At 45.4% G+C, this 24929-nt stretch overlaps 1 protein-coding gene across 1 annotated transcript; it reads left to right on the forward strand.

Annotated features, from left to right (window-relative positions):
* Window positions 1–972: 972 nt before the first annotated feature.
* LOC310870674 (uncharacterized protein) lies at window positions 973–23490 on the forward strand (the record flags this gene model as incomplete). The annotated part of the gene is made up of 12 exons (XM_083781943.1): window positions 973–991; window positions 2031–2165; window positions 3621–3821; window positions 6960–7226; window positions 11077–11127; window positions 13227–15078; window positions 15908–16081; window positions 16893–17066; window positions 17570–17743; window positions 18539–18697; window positions 19162–19223; window positions 22937–23490. 12 exons carry the CDS (start codon window positions 973–975, stop codon window positions 23488–23490), a joined length of 3822 nt encoding a protein of 1273 aa, XP_083638069.1.
* Window positions 23491–24929: the final 1439 nt, after the last annotated feature.

Genomic DNA, 24929 nt, shown 5'->3' on the forward strand with positions numbered 1-24929 from the left:
TAATGCATTCAAAAGGGCTGAATAAATGTTTTATGGATCCATAACAGTGATTATTATTTAAGTTACGTTTTGCCATAACCATTTATTTTGCCATAAATCAGGTAGCTTTAAGGTACGGCCATGACAGCAATGGTAGGAAAAAAGATGTATAATATTAATCATATTCGGATATTCGGTATTCGGTTTTCGGCCAACTGTTTACTATATTCGGTATTCGGTTTCGGCCAAGAATTTCCCTTTCGGTGCATCCCTAATGCATGCTATGGATCTGGCCAATTTGTTAGCACCATGGGTGCTGAAGGTGGTCTAATAGGATCTGATATTTATACTGTTCAGTAAGATGGGGATGGATATCAAGGAGGTTTTCTAGGGCCATTTTCAGGAGGGCAAATTCAGTCTCTCTGCCACTCTTTGACACAGGAAGTGATGGCCCTGGGTATCCATATGCAGAGGCTATATAACCCATTTTGGGCGGGCACCCCTTTTGGTGTTTTAAACATTATGTTATAATTTAGCTATTGAAAAATAGCAGATCTACAAGCTCATAGCGCGCCACCGAGTGGCGCGCTACGAGCTTGTAGGTCTGCTATTTACGAAAAATCGTGAAAATGTGCCTAACATTTGGAATATATTTTTTCAGAACAAACGTTTTTAACTCAAATCTTTGCTTCTGGGGAGGGTCCCTGGAACAACATACTTCATCATTTTTGGGGTCCTTGACATGAAATATTGAGTGATATAGGCCTAGAAACATAGGTATTTCAGAAAACTGTTTTAGAAGACATTTTTTTCAGGCCTGAATGGTTTAAACAGATCCATGGAGTTGGGGGGTTTGAACCTGTGAATAAGCAGATTGTGGCTGCTGGTATGATGTGGCTTGTACAGTAGCATTGGTGATTGGCTACTACTGATGGAACTGGGCTGTACAGGGCCAGGCATGGATGCCAGTATAGGCTGGGGCATGGACAGTAAATGGAGGTGGAAGCACATGGTGAGTAGAGAGGGCAGAGTGTGTGTTACACTGGCAGCTGCATGGTGACTGGAGGATGGCATTGCCCCTATACCCTTCAAACCTTCAAATAACAACCCTCAAAACCCACCTCTTCAAAATTGGCCTTCCCTAGCTAACCCTTTTCACTGTCTTTTAATGTTCTTTAGCTTTTAGTGTTTTTTTTTCCTTTTTTCTATTAACCCATTCTGACCTGAGATCAGATTCATACGAGGTTTCCACTGGACACACACTGGTCTGATTAACCCATTCTGACCTGAGATCAGATTCTAAAAAAGTCAGTCGTTATTTGATTTTTCAAAAATAGCAGACCTACAAGCTCGTAGCGCGCGCTATGAGCTTGTAGAAATGGGTTCCCGTTCAGAATGGGTTAAAGTTGTTTTTAATTTGTTGTTACCTCTGTAAAGCCCCCCCCCCCCCCCCCATGTAAAGCGTCTTTGGGTACTCAGAAAAGCGCTATATAAGTTTGAGATATTATTATTGTCTGGGCAGACATGTGAGGGATGGACAGCAATGCAGCTTGGGCATGAGCTACATGGGGCACACTGGGAACCTGAACAGGGCCTAAGGGCTGCATAGTGGCTTGGGCAGGAGCTACATAGTCACCACGGCTCAGTGACGTCATGTTGTAGTTTTAGTAAAAACAGAGAGATGTGTTTGGGGTGCTCGGTGAGTCTCTTACCACCGCGGCTCAGTGACGTCATGTTGTAGTTTTAGTAAAAACAGAGAGGTGTGTTTGGGGTGAGCGGTGAGTCTCTTACCACCGCGGCTCAGTGACGTCATGTTGTAGTTTTAGTAAAAAACAGTGTGTTTGGGGTGAGCGGTGAGTCTCTTACCACCGCGGCTCAGTGACGTCATGTTGTAGTTTTAGTAAAAACAGAGAGATGTGTTTGTGGTGAGCGGTGAGTCTCTTACCACCGCGGCTCAGTGACGTCATGTTGTAGTTTTAGTATGAATAAGGCCTTTACATTCCACTACACTTTAACTGTTCAACTTGACTGCCATGCGTTTCTCTCCACAGCCCATGAGGTGACGTACCTTCCACCACGAGACAGAGGCATCCGCGTGGAACTGTTCCCAGACTACCGCTCCGTTCCTGAAGCCATCCACCAGATCATGTGGCGGCACGCACCCGGTGCGTCCGCACCCTGGCACGGTATGTGGACTGCTGATAACACCGTATAGAGCAGGGGTCCTCAACTAGAAATGATGAAGGTCCACAAATATTTTTGTTGAATAAGACCGAGGTCTGGTCCCATGCGCGGCGTCCATCGGAGAGCGGGGCTCTAGTCTATGCCCGTTTAGTATGGTCAAGCCAAGCTTATACAAATCAGATCCCCTTCCACCCAACCAATAATGGGGTGCAGAGTGCAGGCCCGGAGTGGAACTCCAAATCAGGCCGGGAGTTATACGCCCTGGCAGGCCACACTGTGCGCGCGTAGTGCGCGCCAGAATTTTGGGGGCCCTTGGGGGACATTTTGGGGGCCTTTGCAGCAATTTCACATGAGAAATGTATACCATTTGATGTTATTTATATTATTAACTTAAAAAAAAATAATAATAATTGGGTGGTCCTCAAAGAGGTGGTCCGCGGTCCGGTCGCGGTCCGCCAGTTGAGTACCCCTGGTATAGAGTTTCAAACCGAGGCTCTTTAGTTGGTGAAGCAGCGTGAAAACTACAAAATAGCAGATCTACAAGCTCACAACGCGTCGCAGATCGGCTATTTTCAGCGAGTGTATAAAATCAGCCATTACGACGGCATCAAGACACATCTTAGTCGACTAAATCAACTGTATATTTAGTCAACTAAAACTATAGACTTAACACTAAAACACTCCAGGTGACTAAAATGTGACTGAAACTAAATAAACTATTCAAGAGACTATTATGACTAAAACTAAAATCCAGATTTGCTGTCAAAAACAACACTGCTCAGTATCAGTAACCTTCTTTTGGTCTGTGGCAGTGTTTTTTTTGGCAGCAAATGTTGATTTTAGTCGACTAAATATCATACGATTTTTGTCGATTGAATCTACAGTTGATTTAGTCGAACAAAATGTATTTTGTGGGCCTTGATGACAGTTTTTTTCACTTGCTGAAAATAGCTGATCTAGAAGCTCACAACGCTTTTTCAGCATGCAACTAATTGTAAAATGACTTATACTAGATTTATACTGTTTTATGTTAGTCTAGTTTTAGTCGACTAAATGTCATAAGATTTTAGTCGACTAAGTCTACAGGTGATTTAGTCGACTAAAATGTATTTTGGCGGGTCTTGATGCCGTCGTAATGACTGTTTTTGCACTTGCTGAAAATAGCTGATCTACAAGCTCACAACGTGAGCTTGCGATGGGCTATTTTCGGCTATTTTCATGCAACCAAGTGTAAAATGACTTATACTGGATCTCTTGTCCACTAGTCCCTTCCTAACATTTTAGTCTAGTTTTTATTTGTTGACGGAATTGTCAGTATATTTAGTCTTAGTTTTAGTCGTCATAGATTAGTTTTCATTTCGTTTTTAATTCCGTTTTCGCCAGGGGAAAAAGGTAGTCGACGGACATTTATTTTTTATCAATGGATGAAAACAACACTGCTCTGTGGTCTCTTACAGCCGGCAACATTGCAGCAGAATGGTTTGTTGTAACCGGAACGGAGGAACTGGAATACTACGGGACGTTCAGAGACCGCACCACACTGGACACACACAGCGGACGGCTGGCCATCGACAACATGACCGTAGAAGACATCGGGCTGTATTCTGTGGAGTTCAACGGCAGACTGCACAACAAGACATACCTGCTTAAAGAGATGAGTGAGTATGACTCACTGCAAGAGTTTCCCCCATTCTGACCTGAGATCAGATTCATACGAGGTTTCCACTACTGGACACACACTCTGGTCTGATTAACCCATTCTGACCTGAGATCAGATTCATACGAGGTTTCCACTACTGGACACACACTGGTCTGATTGACCCATTCTGACCTGAGATCAGATTCTAAAAAAATGTCACAGTCGTTCTTCGATTTTTCAAAAATAGCAGACCTACAAGCTTGTAGATCTGCTATTTTTCAATAGCCAAAGCATAACGTAATGCTAACACCAAAATGGGTTCCCCGACCCAGAATGGGATAAAGAGATGAGTAAGTCTGACTCCTCATTTATTGGCTGTCCTTTAATGATGTTTTCTTTATTTAATATTATCGATACATTTATTTAATCCATTTACACCTGAGGACGATTCTACAAAATGTCTTTGTCACGGGGCAACCCGTGCCCTATATACAAACACACATGAAACTGTTGCCTATAACATGCAGGGACTATCGTTTTAACCTTTATTGTAATCACTGATTGGTTAGTTGCACTGCTGGTGGCATTTCCCTTGATGAGGAAGGGGCCAAGTGCTATGCAGGAGAGGGGTGTTTCTCTTGATGCTTTGAGTAATTGTCATTGAGTGTTCATGCTGTTTTATACTTGTTTAATTGTAACACATTATTTAGAATGTTTAGGTTACTTGTATTCAAGCTGGTATTTATGGAAGTATTTATATTGGAAGTATTTATTGAGAAGAAAGGGTGCTAATTGATTCTGTGTCCTGTGGTAGGATCCTCTCCTATTTAAGGGAGGCTGCAGGGACAGAGAGGTTAGTTAGATGTGGGCATTGACACTGATAACATCCCTGAGGGAGAGCTACAGGGCCCTGTGTGATCAGGGTACAGCCTGAAGAGAGCTCTCATCCTGTTTGGGTTTTGTTAAGGAGTGTTGCCTAAGTATTTATTTATCTTTTTGTCCTTTATTTCGTTGCCAGTATTACAGTTTGATATTGATAATTATTGCACGGAACAATTCTGTACGACTGGACTTTTGGTGGAGGAGTTTGGGGAGAATAAACGCCCTTAACTACCATTCCTGACTGTTCTTGGAGCCTTGGCCGTTCGGGCAACTTTACAGTCTTCTTAAATCCTGACAGTTTTTGAAGAAGAAGTCTTTCTTCTTATAAACTAGTCAACCAGTGCCTACCAGCATGATCAACTAGTGGATTTACTAGTCGACTAGTTGAATAGTCGACTAGTTAAAGCCCTGTAAAAGTGTGTTCATAATAGATCTTTTTTTTGATTGGTTGATTCTTTATTTAACCCATTTTGGTGTCAGCATCATGCTATGCTTTAGCTGTTGAAAAATGGCAGATCTACAAGCTCATAGCGCGCCACCGAGTGGCGCGCTACGAGCTTGTAGGTCTGCCATTTTTTGAAAAATCGAATAACGACTGACATTTTTAGAATCTGATCTCAGGTCAGAATGGGTTCATCAGACCAGTGTGTGTCCAGTGGAAACCTCGTATGAATCTGATCTCAGGTCAGAATGGGTTAAGTGATCATGCTTCCGAAGAAGCCCCGCCCAGTACAGGACACTTTTTACACTTTACATAAACAATGACAATAAACCCACATGACGGTTTGCAAACAATGATCAAGTGAATACCAAACTGACACTCCAGATCAAGGCAGATTACATAATTAAGCAATAGAGGGGGCACGGTGGCACAGTTGGTAGTGCTGTCGCCTCACAGCTAGAAGGTCCTGGGTTCGATTCCCGCTCGGGGCGCTGGCGGCGTGTTTCCTCCTCAGCGTCATCAGTGCCCATACCCGAAGGCGGGGTTGGCGAAAGGGCCTTTCTGTGTGGAGTTTGCATGTTCTCCCCGTGTCCCCTAGGGTAGGTACCCTCACATGTTCTCCCCGTGTCCCCCTAGGGTAGGCACCCTCACATGTTCTCCCCGTGTCCCCTAGGGTAGGTACCCTCACATGTTATCCCCGTGTCCCCTAGGGTAGTTACCCTCACATGTTCTCCCCGTGTCCCCTAGGGTAGGTACCCTCACATGTTCTCCCCGTGTCCCCCTAGGGTAGGCACCCTCACATGTTCTCCCCGTGTCCCCTAGGGTAGGTACCCTCACATGTTCTCCCCGTGTCCCCTAGGGTAGTTACCCTCACATGTTCTCCCCGTGTCCCCTAGGGTAGGTACCCTCACAAAAGACATGCAGTAATCCTGGTCTCTAAACTGCCTCCCCCTGGCCAGCCGGGACGCCTGATGGAGGGGAAAGGAACTGGTTGGAATAACGTGTTCCTTCCACGCGCTACGTCCAACCAGGGAAACTCCCCCCCTGTCAGGTGTAAAGGAGCAACTTGGACACTCAGGCATGAAGGAAGCATGAGTTCAAGTCCGTTGCTCTCCCCTTGCCCCCCACATATGGGGACTAGGTTGGTCTCCCCTTGTCCCCCATATATGGGGACTAGGTTGGTCTCCCCTTGTCCCCCATATATGGGGACTAGGTTGGTCTCCCCTTGTCCCCCATATATGGGGACTAGGTTGGTGGAGGGTGTGTAGAGCCCAGGATCACATTAGATGATTGACACAGGGGTGAAAAATGGGTTACAAAAATCGTGGGATAAAAAATATATATCTAAAAAAAAAGAAAAATGAAGCAATATTACACGAGAGGGTGTGGTTTAACGTGATTATTGCCACGACAGTGATGCGGTCAGGAACGAGACGGAGTCGAGTTCCGCAAGCATCACTGAAGTGGCAATAATCACGTTAAACCACACCCTCTCGTGTAATATTGCAATTATACAACAGTTACCCTTAAAACTAAGAAAATCGCTGAAAGAATATATATTTTTAATGACAGATGTAGTCACTACGACCACAAATGTCCCAAGAAACTAGCTAGCCTAAAGCCACCGAGTTTGCTAGCGCTCTGGGAGAACAGAGCAGCTGAATTATTTGTTTTGATTATGTACACATGACACATACCTACTACGACCTGTGATATAATATATACACCATTAGGCCTGTGACAGGAGACACATGTACCTACTTAGATAGATGATAGGTGTGTGTGTGTGTGTGTGTGTGTGTGGTGCAGTAATTCATTCTGTGTCCTCCACAGAGAAAGTCCCGACGCCAACCCTGGGCGTCAAACCGTGTGACTCCAACTCCAGCCACTGCACGCTGCACTGTCTGACTCACCACGTCACAGACTCGGGTCCGGTCGGCTATCGCTGGAAGTTGGACGCGGGCGAGTGGAGCGGACCCAACTCCTGGGAGACGACCATCTACAACGATGAGAGAGGGCGAAGGGTTAAAACGATATCCTGTCAAATAAAGAACCTGTTCAGTGAGGAGCAGAGTTCTCATCGCAACCCGCTTTACAAAGGTATGTAGTTGTGTGTGTGTGTGTGTGTGTGTGTGTGTGTGTGTGTGTGCACGTGTGTGTGTGTGTGTGTGTGCAGTTCTGATTTTTGGACTAGGAAATACTTGCCATTATTATAGCGGTTGTTGTAAAGGTTTTAATTGATTGCCTGAGTCCCGTGGTGGGAGTTCTGCTCTGGTTTTGGTGAATATAAAGTAGTTCCGGTCATTTGGTGGTGGGGGGGGGGGCACTGGGGGCCACTCATTCAAAATAAATTCATCCACAATACTAGCGTCATTTGTATTGTCGACCTATTTCTATATCATATAGTGCAACTTTCATTATACAACAGGTCGTTTCGAGGAAGCAATTTGATTGGTTGAAACAGCCTTCTAGCCGTGGTTCAAACGAGCACCGCTCCACACCTCATCAAAACTAATAATTCAGCTGCTCTGTTTTCCCAGAGCGCAGCAAACTGGGTGGCTCTAGGCTAGCTATAGTTTCTTAGGACATTTGTGGTCGTAGTGACTACATCTGTCATTAAAAAAATATGTTTTTTCAGCGATTATTTTAGTTAACTGTTGTATAATTGCAATATTGCACTTGAGGGTGTGGTTTAACGCTTAACACTTAAACTTAAACACTTAAACTTCAGTGATGCTTGCGGAACTCGACTCCGTCTCGTTCCTGACCGCATCACTGTCGTGACAATAATCACGTTAAACCACACCCTCTCGTGTAATATTGCTTAATTCAACTTCGACCCCTCTGTCACATAATAATAATAATAAAACTTTATTTGTATAGCACCTTTCATGACATGAAATGCAGCTCAAAGTGCTTTACAGAACAATGGAGAATAAAAGAAAAGCAAGGCAACGACATTAGAAAAACAAGCAGCAATGCAATACAGTGAGGTCATGAATAACAAAAATAAATAAAAGATCAATTAAAAGCAATGTTGTAGAAGTGGGTCTTGAGCTGAGCTTTAAAAATGTCTACAGAGGCTGCCTGACGAAGGTACAGTGGGAGCTTGTTCCATGCCGACGGCCCGTAGAAGCAAAAAGCTGCTTCCCCGTATTTTTTAGTTGCCATTTTTTTAGGCAAAGCGAGCAGGCCAGCAGTGGAAGACCTTAGGGGGCGGTTTGGGACATATTTAGGCAGGCAGTCATGTAGGTAGGAAGGTGCGAGACCATTGAGAGCTTTATAGACAAGTAAAATAATTTTAAAATCAATCCTAAAAACAACCGGAAGCCAGTGCAGTGATACATGGAACATAGTGAATACTGAACAGTGATACAGGACACAAAAATAGCATTACTCTGGCATAGAGCACCGAAGTCTGACGTCACTGTCAGTAGAGGGGGTCAGTCCCCAGGTTCATGTATTTATTTTAGTTGCATTGAAATCGCCATTGAGGCGATTTTAGATCGCTTCATATAAGAACTGTGTTTGAAAAATAAACCGACCACCCCGGCCTTTCTGTCAGGGGGGTGGCTGTGTGTCGTTAATGATGTTCATTTAATATTTGATATACAGCCAGTTTCTGGAGAAAATGGAATTAATGTGGCCGCAAAAGCCTTGAATATATACCCGGAAATGTAGTCTCTGGGTTATTTGACTCGTTTCTAACGCTCATTATGTTACTCTTTGGGTATATTTGTGTACATTTCCACCTTCAGTCGATGCTTCATATCCATATGAGTGAAAAGGCCGGGATGGTCGGTTTATCTTTCAAGCGCAGTTCTTATATGAAGAGATCTAAAATCCCCCCTATGGGGATTATAATGCAAATAAAAAAAAGAAATGAACCTGGGGACTGACGCCCTCTACCGACAGTGACGTCAGGACTTCTGTGCTCTCTAACTGGCATACTGTTACATAGAAACACGATTTATCCCATTCTGAACGGGAACCCATTTTGGTGTCAGCATCATGCTATGCTTCAGCTATTGAAAAATAGCAGATCTACAAGCTCATAGCGCGCCACCGAGTGGCGCGCTACGAGCTTGTAGATCTGCTATTTTTGAAAAATCGAAGAACGACTGACATTTTTTTAATCTGATCTCAGGTCAGAATGGGTTAATCAGACCAGTGTGTCCAGTGGAAACCTCGTATGAAATCTGATCTCAGGTCAGAATGGGTGTGAAAAGTGAACGGAGCCTTTCTAATGGTTCAAACGGTATTTGAATTCGTCACACTGTAATCACCGTTAAAATTGGGATGTTTTAAGCCGACGCTCAAACATGCACGCGTGCGCGCGCACGCACGACAAATGCCGATCTACAAGCTCACAACGCATGACGAAGAGCTGTTCCTTCATTTCTGTCCCATAGCCTGGATGTGTATGTAATCCCATTGCCCAGAGGTTCCGTCCATGTCTCCTCTCATTTGCCAGCCATGCCAGTGGTTATCAAAGTGCGGTCCGGGGACCCCCAGGGGTCCTTGAGGGGTTGCTATAGGGGACTATGATTATTGAATCCTATCCTACAGTAGAAGTGGTCACAGAGGAATCGAAAAGGTAAAGACATTTTCTTTTCTAGTTCTGTTTATATTATATTTCTGTCTTTCAGCTACTAAAGAACCACCAGGCAGAGGATTGAGACGTGGGAGTGTTGTTACCGTCGTCATGGTGATAGTAGCAATAGTAGCCGTTTTACTCAGGAAGAGGAAACCTTGTAAGTATTTATAATGGAACAAGACACCTATAGTATTTGAGTGATTTATAATGGAACAATATTTTGCGTGTCTTAAGTACCAGGTCTTATTACTTAACTTAAGACCTGGAGGCGTGGTCAATGCTCGTTGGACACTCAGAATAGCCAAATGGCATTGATCACGCCTCCATGTCTTAGGTTAAGTAATAAGACCTGGTACTTAAGACACGCAAAATACAGCCCCTAGTATTTAAGTCATTTATAATGGAACAAGACACCTAGGGGGGTTCTATGGGGGGCTGCCATACTGTGTAGGGGGGGGGGGGGGTTCTATAGGGAGCTGCCATACTGTGGGTCTAGTAGGACTATAGTAAATAATAATAAAATAAAAATCACTAACATCTTGTAAAAAAAAAATACATATTTAGCACCATGTTCAAATGCCCCCCCCCCCCCCTGTCAAAAACAGCTAAAATAGCTAATAGCTCATTCTAATAACAACCTAAAACATGAACCTTGGTTGGAAAAAAAACTAAAGTTGTCCTTTAACCCATTTTGGGCGGGAACCCTTTTTGGTGTTTTAAGCATTACGTTATGCTTTAGCTATTGAAAAATAGCAGAGCTACAAGTTCATAGCGCGGCACCGAGTGGCGCGCTATGAACTTGTAGGTCTGCTATTTTTGGAAAAATCTTGAAAATGTGCCTCAAAACTTCCCTGGAACAACATATTTTCAGATGGGGGTCGGCGGCCAATTACATATATTTTTTGTGGTCCTTGACATGAAATATTGTGAACCACTGATATAGAAAGTTTTTCAGAAAAAAATTAAGAAAATTAAGACTTTTTTAATTTCGACGTCAGGCCTAAATGGGTTAAATGATTTGTTAAGTGATGTATTTGTAATAGTTTATAATGAGATGAATCAATTAATTTATGTAACTATAATTAATTAATTAATAATCTATATCTATACAAATCATACATTTATGTATCTGTGATAACCATGGTGGGGAAAATAAAATCTAAAATCTCACTGACCAATCACTGTCTCACATCCCACTGACCAATCACTGTCTCACATCTCACTGACCAATCACTGTCTCACATCTCACTGACCAATCACTGTCTCACATCTCACTGACCAATCACTGTCTCACATCCCACTGACCAATCACTGTCTCACATCTCACTGACCAATCACTGTCTCTCCTCTCAGCTTTGACAGGAGAAGAGAAGGAAAGACTAGACAGAGCTGCCAAACTGAGAGGTAAGGGGGTGTGTGTGTGTGTGTGTGTGTGTGTGTGTGTGCGTGTGTGTGCACTAGGGCATTCTCAAAAAAATCGATTTCATTAACACAAGTCGATTCAGATTAGATAAGTCTAAAGTAAAAAGAAAAAAGAAAAATCATATTTCATATTTCATATTTATCATATTTTTTGCTCTAGCCTATGTGTGCGTGTGTACATAATTCAAACTGTAGCATTGATTATTGTCACGGACAGAAGTCATTCTTTCCCTTTGCATATGCACCGGAGCGCACTCGCCTATTAGTTTGCATTGCATTCAGAACGCGCCCTTAATTAAAAACCAAATGCAGCTGTGTGTATGTGGCTCTCAGCGTGCGGTGTCCCACTATTGACTGGCTGAAGTCTGTTTGAACTGCAGCGCTGTGTCAGAGAAGTAACAGATAGAAGCGCGCAAACGTTACCCCCAAACGTTACCCCCAAACGATACCCCCAAACGTTACCCCCAAACGTTACCCCCAAACGTTACCCCCAAACGATATCCCCCAAACGTTACCCCCAAACGTTACCCCCAAACGTTACCCCCAAACGATATCCCCCAAACGTTGCCCCCAAACGATATCCCCCTCACCTCCGTGCTGGAAATATAACGTCTGGGTTTCCGAGGCTACATCCGTGCTGACGCAATGACTGTCCTGTTTTCCGGCTAAGCTTTACGCACATGAACCTCTCCGTCTCCGGTCAGTGACTGTCCTGTCTCTGGTTAAGCTTTACGCACATGAACCTCTCCGTCTCCGCTCAGTGACTGTCCTGTCTCTGGTTAAGCTTTATGCACATGAACCTCTCCGTCTCCGCTCAGTGCTGGTTGTTGTTTATTTGCATGGCTCAGAAAATGAGTAACAAACTAACATGAGAACGTTATCGAGTTGTTGTTGTTGTTGTTGGAGGAGGAGGATAATAATAATGTTATATCTCTTATTGTGTTCTCGGGCCGCTGTGCTGCGCTGCTGCTGCGCTGTGTGCCAATACCACTACTTTACCTGGATGACATCATCTTTACATTTTGACATGAAATAATAATCCTGTACCGGCACCGCGTGTATAGCGTTTGGTTTCATTAACGTGATCGTGACAAAATAAAATAGCCTACAGCTGCTGCTGCCAAAGATGCCAAAGATTGGACAGTGCTACGCAACATGGAAGTAACACTGACTCCAAGCCGTTTATAAATCAGTCAGTGAACGGACGAGTCAACTTTTCACCGCCGCTTGGTCCCCCCCCCCCCGTCCCCCCCCGTCCCCCCCCCCACAATCACAATCAGAAGCGTTTTCAAAGAGACGAGTAGGATATAAAGGCAGCCTGAAAGGCAAGCATTTGCATTCCAACGGGTGATTGAGCGTCGCGCTATAGGCGCAACGGCCATCAGGTCTGGTGTTTGTCCTCTTTTCTCAGTGTTTTCAAATGGATTTTTAAACGACGCAAAACTTGGAATTCCCCTCTCGCGTACCAGTGGCACGTGTCTCGCAGACCGGCACCGGTGTTTGGGAACCTCTGATATAGATGATACATGCACTGTGTCATATTGAACCTCTGATACAGATGATACATGCACTATGTCATATTGAACCTCTGATATAGATGATACATGCACATGTGTCATATTGGAGAGGCCACTGACTGAATGCGCAGTGCTTTGTTTGACATGCTCCGTATCTGAGCGCGCGGCACCTCCACCCGCCCCTGTTAAGTCGTCCCCCCCCCCCCCCCCCCGCAATAAAACGATTTATCGACTCAGTTTCGACTTTGCTTCCTGACAAGTCGACTTGGATCTCAAGTCGTTAATGCCCTAGTGCAGGGTTCCCCAATTAATTTTCCAGGGCAAGACCCCATTTGAAAAGGATGCCCAGTTTGACATGCATAGGCTACTGACCCCCATTTAATGGCATTTATATCTGGGACCCTTACAAAAAAGATATGGCCCGCGGGCCGCCTATTGGGGAACCCTGCCCTAGTGGAACACCGCGCGTGTGTGTGTGTGTGTGCGTGCGTGTGTGTGTACACGTGTGTGTGCGCATGCTTGCGAGCGACATATGACAAAGTGGAAATACTTTGTTCGCTACAGGTCTGTTGGAGAGAACACCAGGATATCGTCACATCACTGACTATGAAGAGCAGCTTCAACGCAACATGAACAGCACATATCTTAGTGTAGATTTGGGCACACAGTCTGAGGTCGTGTTTGAAAACGTCTTCGCTCCGCTCTACAATGTAGACATCCAAAGAACAGACATCCACAGCCATCATGAGGTCAGACAGATGGAGATGAAGAAGGCAGGAGAGGGAACAGAAATCCAACTGGGTCAGATGTTCAAAGACCTTTCTGGACGAATCATGAGAACAGTGCTGACCGTTGGCTGTGCAGGAATTGGAAAAACGTTCCTCGTACACAAATTTGTGTCTGACTGGGCCAAGAGATGTTTCCACCAAAACCCACACCTCGTGTTCCCGCTCAAGTTCCGCCAGTTAAATATGCTCAAGGGACAGAAGTTTACTTTGGCACAGCTAATTCACTGCTGCATCGTGGAAACCAGATGTATTGAGGAAGACGTTCTTAATCTTATCTTCACTGAATTGCAGAAGTCAGGAAACTGCAACGACATCCCCTTCAAAGTCATGTTTGTTCTGGATGGTTATGATGAAAATAATTTCCAGTTTGATTTCAGCACAGAAATTGGCCTCATGAATGTCAACGACTCTTACCCACTGGAAGATCTCCTTGTAAACCTCATCAAGGGGAAGCTCCTCCCCTCTGCTCGCATCTGGATAACCTCGCGACCTGTAGCAGCCAATCAGATCCCTAAGAAATTTGTAAACAGGATGACAGAAGTACGAGGGTTCATCAGAGATGACCAGAAGAAGGATTTCTTCCAGAAGACGTTCAGTGATGAGACCCAGGCCAGCTCAATCTTCTCACAAATCAAAGAATCAAAGATCCTCCTCACCATGTGTGAAATCCCAGTCTTCTGTTGGATCCTTGCTACCGTTGTGAAGAACATGGTGAAGAACATGGGGACGACAGTCAGGCTGCCCAAAACCCTGGTTGAGCTGTTCTGCCACTTCCTGATGGGTGAGATACAGCGGGAGAATCCTGAACAAGGCGAGGCAGACAGAGGGAAGCTCATAACGTATGCAGGAGAAGTTCTTCTGAAGCTGGGCAAGCTGGCGTTTCACCAACTGGTCAAAGGCAACATCATTTTCTATGAGGAGGACCTGAAGGCGTGTGGTCTTGATGTGAACAAGGACTTGAAGAACTTGGGCTTTTGCACAACCTTCTTCAAAGAAGACGGTTTGTTCTTCCACAAAACGGTCTACTGCTTCGTTCATCTGAGCTTCCAGGAGTTTCTGGCTGCAGTCTACCTGTCCCACTGTTTCACACAGAAGAACACGGAGGTCCTGAAGACATTCCTGGAAGATGATGGTGACAACAGTGACGGTATAGACAGTGACATTTCCCTGTCTGACTTCCTGAAGGCTGCTATGAAGAAATCCCTGAAGAGTGAGAGTGGTCGCCTGGACCTCTTTGTCCGTTTCCTTCATGGTCTCTCACTGCAGTCCAACCAGAGTCTGTTAGGAGGCCTGCTGGGTCAGACAGAGAACCGTCCAGAGGAGATCCAGAGAGCCATCGACAACCTGAAGAAGATGGATGATGATGATGCCTCTCCTGACAGATGTATCAACATCTTCCACTGTCTGATGGAGATGAACGACCCGTCAGTAAGTCAGGGGATCCAACAGTACCTGGAGTCAGAGAGCAGATCAGGGAAGAAACTGTCTGAGACCCAGTGTTCAGCTCTGGCCTCAATGCTGCTGATGTCAGAGGAGCTTCTGGAAGTGTTGGACCTGGACAAATACAACACAGACAAGGCGGGGCGACAGAGACTGGTCCCAGCTGTGAGGAACTGCAAAACGGCCAGGTTAGTAGTCATAAGAAATAAGAATATAATCATGTTAGAGCAGCTTTCATTCATTCATTCAAAATCAACACATGTACACGTTGTCTGTGTGTGTGTGTGTGTGTGTGTGTGTGTGTGTGTGTGTGTGTGTGTGTGTGTGTGTGTGTGTGTGTGTGTGTGTGTGTGCACTATTTACCAGTGTCCTCATTAGTTATTCTACAATGAAAACAGACTATACCAAATGAGAAATGGACCGTACCATTAGTGAAGGGGTGTACAGAGGATGGTCTTTTAAACAATGAGCTTGGTAATTACGTTCACACATTAGTTAATACATTTAAATGTAAGTTCCACGATTTCCATCTATCTTCCACTTCTCTGTTCTTACTGACATCCTGCTAATGTCTGAAGAACTAGATTGAAGATCTTTTAGGTGCCTTTCACACCTAACGTTTGCTTACAAGCTCTGGATCAAGGACCACATGTTTGCATTTTGCATTAGATCTGCTTAGCGTTCACAGAAGACTTTGTTAAGAAAACCAAAATATTTAACAAATGTCATGCGGTCGTACAGGCTGTTCATCTGTTGACATTACATTTCTTCACTTCACTGTCAGAGTGGAGCAACAGCAGCGTGTTGTGATTTTCATTATTTAATGTTTGTATTCCAATCAAATGAAAACAGTTTAAAGTTTTGAGAACATTTAAATTAAATGCCTCTTATTTTCTTAGCCAGAAAGGTATCCAAACACACACATTTCAGACAGCTCCACAGGGAACCTCTTTGACAGTGAACGTGGTCTGTTCTGTCTTGATCATCTCTGATGTTACATTTAATCTGTAATTACAGACTTGCTGGCTGTGCCCTCAAGGAGGAACACATTGAAGTTGTGGCTTCAGCTCTCAGCTCCAATCCGTCCCATTTGAGAGAACTGGACTTGAGTGGAAACGCCTTGACGGATTCCGGAGTGGATCTCATCTGTGCTGCACTGAAGAGCCCAAACTGTTGTCTGGAGATTCTCAGGTCAGATTCATTTACCATTTATATTTTTATTTGGTTACGTTCTGTTATAGTAAGTGATTGTGTGTGTGTGTGTGTGTGTGTGTGTGTGTGTGTGTGTGTGTGTGTGTGTGTGTGTGTGTGTGTGTGTGTGTGTGTGTGCGTGTGTGCGCACTATTTACCAGTGTCCTCATTAGTTATTCTACAATGAAAACAGACTATACCAAATGAGAAATGGACCGTACCATTAGTGAAGGGGTGTACAGAGGATGGTCTTTTAAACAATGAGCTTGGTCATTACATTCACACGTTACTTAATACATTTAAATGTAAGTTCCACGATTTCCATCTATCTTCCACTTTCTCTGTTCTCTGTACTGACATCCTGCTAATGTCTGAAGAACTAGATTGAAGATATTTTAGGTGCCTTTCACACCTAACGTTTGCTTACAAGCTCTGGATCAAGGACCAAATGTTTGCATTTTGCATTAGGTCTGCTTAGCGTTCACAGAGGACTTTGTTAAGCAAACCAAAATATTTAACAAATGTCATGCGGTCGTACAGGCTGTTCATCTGTTGACAGAACATTTCTTCACTTCACTGTCAGAGTGGAGCAACAGCAGCGAGTTGTGATTTTCATTATGTTTGTATTCCAATCAAATGAAAACAGTTTAAAGTTATGAGAACATTTAAATTAAATGCCTCTTATTTTCTTAGCCAGAAAGGTATCCAAACACACACATTTCAGACAGCTCCACAGGGAACCTCTTTGACAGTGAACGTGGTCTGTTCTGTTTTGATCATCTCTGATTTTACATTTCATCTGTAATTACAGACTTGCTGACTGTGACCTCAAGGAGGAACACATTGAAGTTGTGGCTTCAGCTCTCAGCTCCAATCCGTCCCGTTTGAGAGAACTTGACTTGAGTGGAAACGTCTTGAAGGATTCCGGAGTGGATCTCATTTGTGCTGCACTGAAGAGCCCAAACTGTTGTCTGGAGATTCTCAGGTCAGATTCATTTGCCATTTTTATTTGGTTACGTTCTGTTATAGTAAGTGATTATAATGCAGTTATTATGGAGGTGGTACTTTATTTGAAGTGTGGATAAGGTTTGATATCATGGTAACTCACACTGACCTTAATATTGATAAGATACAGTGTCACAGTGACTAATGTATGTAGTCTTTATGCTGAGATACTACATTTACTATGAGTGTTTGAATGTGTTCTGTCAGAGTGTCATCCCCTAGTTTTGAATGATATTTATATTAATGATAATTCTTAATTGGAATCAGGGGCGTAACTAGATGTCATTAAGCCCCCGCGCAGGCTGGTCAGCCCCCGACAGTTTGATCAAAATGCACAAAACGTTCTAAACATGAACTTTGGATCAATATCTAAAAACCCAGTGGGAGAGAAGGTTTTATGTGGAAAACTTATGCTGCATGAGCCAACGGAAATTGTATGGCAGGAATATGTATTTTATTCGTCTGGTTGTATTCTTCATTTAGTCTGAAGAACTGCTGGTTGTCGGAGAGAAGCTGTGAAGTTCTGGCCTCGGCTCTCGCCTCCAATCCTTCCCATTTGAGAGAATTAGACCTGACTTTGAACAACCTGCAGGACTCTGGAATTGAGCTTCTATGTGCCGGAGTGAAGAGTCCACATTGTCACCTGCAGACTCTGAGGTAAATTATTCTGTGTGGATCTGTACTGCAGACTCTGAGGTAAATAGAGTTTTATTCTGTGTGGATCTGTACTGCAGACTCTGAGGTAAATAGAGTTTTATTCTGTGTGGATCTGTACTGCAGACTCTGAGGTAAATATAGTTTTATTCTGTGTGGATCTGTACTGCAGACTGAGGTAAATAGAGTTTTATTCTGTTGTGGATCTGTACTGCAGACTCTGAGGTAAATATAGTTTTATTCTGTGTGGATCTGTACTGCAGACTCTGAGGTGAATAGAGTTTTATTCTGTGTGGATCTGTACTGCAGACTCTGAGGTAAATAGAGTTTTATTCTGTGTGGATCTGTACTGCAGACTCTGAGGTAAATAGAGTTTTATTCTGTGTGGATATGTACTGCAGACTCTGAGGTAAATAGAGTTTTATTCTGTGTGGATCTGTACTGCAGACTCTGAGGTAAATAGAGTTTTATTCTGTGTGGATCTGTACTGCAGACTCTGAGGTAAATAGAGTTTTATTCTGTGTGGATCTGTACTGCAGACTCTGAGGTAAATAGAGTTTTATTCTGTTGTGGATATGTACTGCAGACTCTGAGGTAAATAGAGTTTTATTCTGTGTTGATCTGTACTGCAGACTCTGAGGTAAATAGAGTTTTATTCTGTTGTGGATCTGTACTGCAGACTCTGGGGTAAATAGAGTTTTATTCTGTTGTGGATCTGTACTGCAGACTGAGGTAAATAGAGTTTTCTCTGTACTGGAGCATCAACAGCAGTTTGTTAAAGTGTGGATATCTCTGCAGGTTGTCAGGCTGTGCGATCACAGAGAAAGGCTGTTCTTCTCTGGCTTCAGCTGTAGCCCTCAACCCCTCCTCCCATCTGAAGCATGTGGACCTCAGCCGTAACCACCCAGGAGGAGATGCTGAGCAGACGCTGCTCTCTGCTGGACTGGAGACTGTCAAGTGAGTCGACTTGGACTGTGTCCATCCATTTTTTTTTTTTTTCTAAGGCTGTCAAAGTTAACATGTTAATCGTGCGTCAACACCCATTTTGGGCGGGAACCCCTTTTGGTGTTAGCATCATACTATGCTTTAGCTATTGAAAAATAGCAGATCTACAAGCTCGTAGCGCGCCACCGAGTGTACTTGTAGGTCTGCTTTTTTTTTAAATCAAAGAACGACTGACATAGAAACATAGCTTTTTCAGAAAACTGTCAGGATGTAGAAGACATTTTTAGAATCTGATCTCGGGTCTAAATAGGTTAAGGACCACTCGTGGTCCCCGGACCACTGGTTGAGAACCACTGCTTTATTCAATACATGTTTAATGGTGAATGTGAGCTGAAGAGTCTTAATGAAGTGATGCATGTTCATACTCTCTGTATCATTCAATGGTAATATAAATGTTTTATCATTTCTTCCTACAGTGTGAATCATGGAGGAGAACACTGGATAGATCACTGGATTAATCCTCGACTCCTTTCAAGATGTGAGTGTCTGTCTGTCTGTCTGTCTGTCTGTCTGTCTGTCTGTCTGTCTGTCTGCCTGCCTGCCTGCCTGCCTGCCGCACTACGAGTCTCTGAACTGGGGACCCCCCACAATAATCATATCTGAACTGGGGACCCCCCACAATAATCATATCTGAACTGGGGACCCCCCTACAATAATCATATCTGAACTGGGGACCCCCCACAATAATCATATCTGAACTGGGGACCCCCCACAATAATCATATCTGAACTGGGGACCCCCCACAATAATCATATCTAAACTGGGGACCCCCCACAATAATCATATCTGAACTGGGGACCCCCCACAATAATCATATCTGAACTGGGGACCCCCCTACAATAATCATATCTGAACTGGGGACCACCCACAATAATCATATCTGAACTGGGGACCCCCCTACAATAATCATATCTGAACTGGGGACCCCCCACAATAATCATATCTGAACTGGGGACCCCCCACAATAATCATATCTGAACTGGGGACCCCCCACAATAATCATATCTAAACTGGGGACCCCCCACAATAATCATATCTGAACTGGGGACCCCCCACAATAATCATATCTGAACTGGGAACCCCCCACAATAATCATATCTGAACTGGGGACCCCCCTACAATAATCATATCTGAACTGGGGACCCCCCATAATAATCATATCTGAACTGGGGACCCCCCTACAATAATCATATCTGAACTGGGGACCCCCCATAATAATATTGGGGTCCCAATCCTCAGGTTGAGAACCAGTGGTACAGAGCCCTGAGAGACACCGGTCGATGAAGGGTTAAGGCATGTGTGTGTGTGTGTGTGTGTGTGTGTGTGTGTGTGTGTGTGTGTGTGTGTGTGTGTGTGTGTGTGTGTGTGCGAGCGCCTGTGCACGTCTTCATGTGTGTGTGTACGTGCGTGTGCCTGTGCACATCTTCGTGTATGTGTGTGTGTGTGTGTGTGTGTGTGTGTGTGTGTGTGTGTGTGTGTACATGCATGTGCTTGTGCACATCTTCGTGTGTGTACGTGCATATGTGTGTGTGTACGACTGTACGTGCCTGTGCACATCTTCGTGTGTGAGTGTGTGTGCCTGTGCACATCTTCGTGTGTGTGTGTGTGTGTGTGTGTGTGTGTGTGTGTGTGTGTGTGTGTGTGTGTGTGTGTGTGTGTACAGGCATGTACGTGCATGTGTCCGTGCACATCTTTGTGTGTGTGTGTGTGTGTGTGTGTGTGTGTGTGCACATCTTCATGTCTGTGTGTGTACGTGCCCGTGCACATCTTTGTGTGTGTTTGTGTGTGTGTGTGTGTGTGTGCGCGCAAGCCTGTGCACATCTTCATGTGTATGTGTGTGTACGTGCATGTGTCCGTGCACCAGTGTTGTTTTCGTCGACTAAAACTAAGACGAAAAATGTTCGTCGACTACCTTTTTTCACTGACAAAAACAAATGGAAACTAAATGAAAACTAAAGCTGCAACGACTAAAACTAAGACTAAATATACTGACAATTTCGTCTAAAATGTTAGGAAGGGCCCAGGCCGTAGCGTAACGGTCTGGGCACCGGACTGGTGATCCAGTCGCAGTGTGCCGCGGGTTCGACTCCCGGACCCGACACGGCCTTTACTGCATGTCATCCCCCATCTCTCTCCCGTTTCCTGTCAGCCTACTGTCTGTCCCTTCAAAAATCAATAAAAGGCGTAAGCCGCAAAAAAAATATCTTTAAAATGTTAGGAAGGGACTAGTGGACAAGAGATCCAGTATAAGTCATTTTACACTTTGGTTACACATGGTTGCATGCTGAAAATAGCCGATCTACAAGCTCACAACGCGACGCATTGTGACGCGTTGTGAGCTTGTAGATCGGCTATTTTCAGCAAGTATAAAATCTGCCCGATGGCATCAAGGCCCGCCAAAACACATTTTAGTCGACTAAATCACCTGTAGATTTAGTCAACTAAAATCTTATGACATTTAGTCGACTAAAACTAGACTAACACTAAGACATTCCAGGTGACTAAAATGTGACTAAAACTAAAATAGAAATGTGCTGCCAAAAACAACACTGCCGTGCACATCTTGGTGTGTGTGTGTGTGTGTGTGTGTGTGTGTGTGTGTGTACGTGCGTGTGCCCGCCCGTGCACATCTTTGTATGAGTATGTACGTACATGTGTCCGTGCACATCTCCGTGTGTGTGTGTGTGTACGTGCGTGCACCTGTGCACATCTTCATGTGTATGTGTGTGTACGTGCATGTGTCCGTGCACCAGTGTTGTTTTCGTCGACTAAGACGAAAAATGTTCGTCGACTACCTTTTTTCACTGACAAAAACAAATGGAAACTAAATGAAAACTAAAGCTGCGACGACTAAAACTAAGACTACATATATTGACAATTTCGTCTAAAATGTTAGGAAGGGCCCAGGCCGTAGCGTAACGGTCTGGGCACCGGACTGGTAATCCAGTCGCAGTGTGCCGCGGGTTCGACTCCCGGACCCGACACGGCCTTTACTGCATGTCATCCCCCCATCTCTCTCCCGTTTCCTGTCAGCCTACTGTCTGTCCCTTCAAAAATCAATAAAAGGCGTAAGCCGAAAAAAAAATATCTTTAAAATGTTAGGAAGGGACTAGTGGACAAGAGATCCAGTATAAGTCATTTTACACTTTGGTTACACATGGTTGCATGCTGAAAATAGCCGATCTACAAGCTCACAACGCGACGCATTGTGACGCGTTGTGAGCTTGTAGATCGGCTATTTTCAGCAAGTATAAAATCTGCCCGATGGCATCAAGGCCCGCCAAAACACATTTTAGTCGACTAAATCACCTGTAGATTTAGTCGACTAAAATCTTATGACATTTAGTCGACTAAAACTAGACTAACACTAAGACATTCCAGGTGACTAAAATGTGACTAAAACTAAAATAGAAATGTGCTGCCAAAAACAACACTGCCGTGCACATCTTGGTGTGTGTGTGTGTGTGTGTGTGTGTGTGTGTGTGTGTGTACGTGCGTGTGCCCGCCCGTGCACATCTTTGTATGAGTATGTACGTACATGTGTCCGTGCACATCTCCGTGTGTGTGTGTGTGTACGTGCGTGCACCCGTGCACATCTTCGTGTGTGTGTGTGTGTACGTGCATGTACGTGTGTGTGTGTGTGTGTGTACGTGTATGTGTCCGTGCACATCTTCGTGTGTGTGTGTGTGTACGTGCATGTGTCCGTGCACATCTTCGTGTGTCTGTGTGTGTGTGTGTGTGTGTGTGTGTGTGTGTGTGTACGTGCATGTGTCCGTGCACATCTTCGTGTGTCTGTGTGTGTGTTTGTACGTGCATGTGTCCGTGCACATCTTCGTGTGTCTGTGTGTGTGTGTGTACGTGCATGTGTCCGTGCACATCTTCGTGTGTCTGTGTGTGTGTGTGTACGTGCATGTGTCCGTGCACATGTTCGTGTGTCTGTGTGTGTGTGTGTGTGTGTGTGTGTGTGTGTGTGTGTGTGTCTGTGTCTGTGTCTGTGTCTGTGTGTGTGTTTCCACACCTGAGCAGAAAACGTCCGCGGCCCTTTAGACAGTAGTGAGAGTGTGTGTGTACAGTACGTGCATGTGGCCGTGCACATCTTCGTGTGTGTGTGTGTGTGTGTGTGTGTGTGTGTGTGTGTGTGTCAGTCAGTGAATAATGTATTTAATGTTTACTGTGTTGTTTTCTCATCAGATTCCCAGCGTCTCACTCTGGACCCAAACACAGCACACTGTAGCCTCACTCTGTCTGAGGACAACAGGAAGGTCACACAGGTGGAGGGACAGCGTCATCAGTATCCTGATCATCCTCAGAGGTTTGATGTCTGTCCTCAGGTTCTGAGTGCAGAGAGTGTGAGCGAACGCTGCTACTCTGAGGTAGAGTGCAGTGGATGGGTTCAGATAGCAGGGACTGACAGAAGAATCAGCAGGAAAGGATCTGGTGGCTGTCGGCTTGGAGGCAGTGTCATGGCCTGGAGTCTGTGGTGTAATGGTAACCTTTACAGTGTCTGCCACAATGGGAAGATGACTGGCCTCCCTGTCCGTCTCTCTGCAGGACGCTCCAACGGGGGCTGCAGAGTAGCACTGTATGTGGACCGTCCCGCTGGGACTCTGTCCTTCTATGACGTGTCCTCAGAGGACACTCTGACCCACCTGCACACCTTCCAGACCACGTCCACTGAACCGCTATGTGTTGGGTTCGGGTTGTACAGGTCTGGCTCCTCAGCGTTTCTGTGTGAGCAGAGATAGAGTCTCTATGCGACGGTCACATCAGGTCGCCATGGTTACTCCACATGTGACATCACCATCATGATGATGACGACGAGAGACAGACCAGATATGTTTTTGATACGATGTTCATTATTATTATTCAAAGAATCACACCTGTGTGAAGTGAGCGGCGCTCTTGACTGGCATCATACATGATAATGATGACGACGTCAGCCAATCAAATCATTACATTCCGTGTTCAGCCAATCAAATCATTGCATTCCGTGGCGCGCACACACACACACACACACACACACACACACACACACACACACACACACACACACACACACACACACACACACACACACACAGAGAGAGAGAGAGAGCTGTGCCACTCACAGGCAGTTCTACAAGCTCACAGCTTGTAGACCCCCTCAAGGACCCCTAGAATCCCCTGTAACCCCCTCAAGGACCACCTGGAACCCCCTCAAGGACCACCTGGAACCCCCTCAAGGACCCCCTGGAACCCCCTCAAGGACCCCCTGGAACCCCCTCAAGGACCCCTGGAACCCCCTCAAGGACCCCTGGAACCCCCTCAAGGACCCCTGGAACCCCCTCAAGGACCCCTGGAACCCCCTCAAGGACCACCTGGAACCCCCTCAAGGACCCCTAGAACCCCCTCAAAGACCCCTGGAACCCCCTCAAGGACCCCTGGAACCCCCTCAAGGACCCCTGGAACCCCCTCAAAGACCCCTGGAAACCCCCTCAAGGACCCCTGGAACCCCCTCAAAGACCCCTGGAACCCCCTCAAAGACCCCTGGAACCCCCTCAAGGACCCCTGGAACCCCCTCAAAGACCCCTGGAACCCCCCCAAGGACCCCTGGAACCCCCTCCCCCTCATGGACCCCTGTAACCCCCTCAAGGACCCCTGGAACCCCCTCAAAGACTCCTGGAACCCCCTCAAAGACCCCTGGAACCCCCTCAAAGACCCCTGGAACCCCCTCAAAGACCCCTGGAACCCCCTCAAAGACCTCTGGAACCCCCTCAAAGACCCCTGCCCCCTCAAGGACCTCTGGAACCCCCTCAAAGACCCCTGTAACCCCCCAAGGACCCCTGGAACCCCCTCAAGGACCCCTGGAACCCCCTCAAAGACCCCTGTAACCCCCTGGAACTCCCCCAAAGACCCCTGGAACCCCCTGGGACCCCTTCAAATACTCCTGTAACCCACTCAAGGACCCCTGGAACCCCCCCAAGGACCCCTGTAGCCCCCTCAAGGACCCCCTGGAACCCCTTCAAGACCCCTAGAACCCCCTCAAGACCCCTGTGACCCCCTCAAGGACCCCTGTGACCCCCTGGAACTCCCCCAAAGACCCCTGTAACCCCCTCAAGGACCCCTAGAACCCCCTCAAGGACCTCTGGGTGTCCCCAGACCACACTAGGTGTCCAAATGGACCCTAACAGCAGTGGTTCTCAAA

Source organism: Protomyctophum parallelum, assembly GCF_964188405.1.
Source record: "Protomyctophum parallelum genome assembly, chromosome: 14".
Classification (NCBI taxonomy): Eukaryota; Metazoa; Chordata; class Actinopteri; order Myctophiformes; family Myctophidae; genus Protomyctophum; species Protomyctophum parallelum.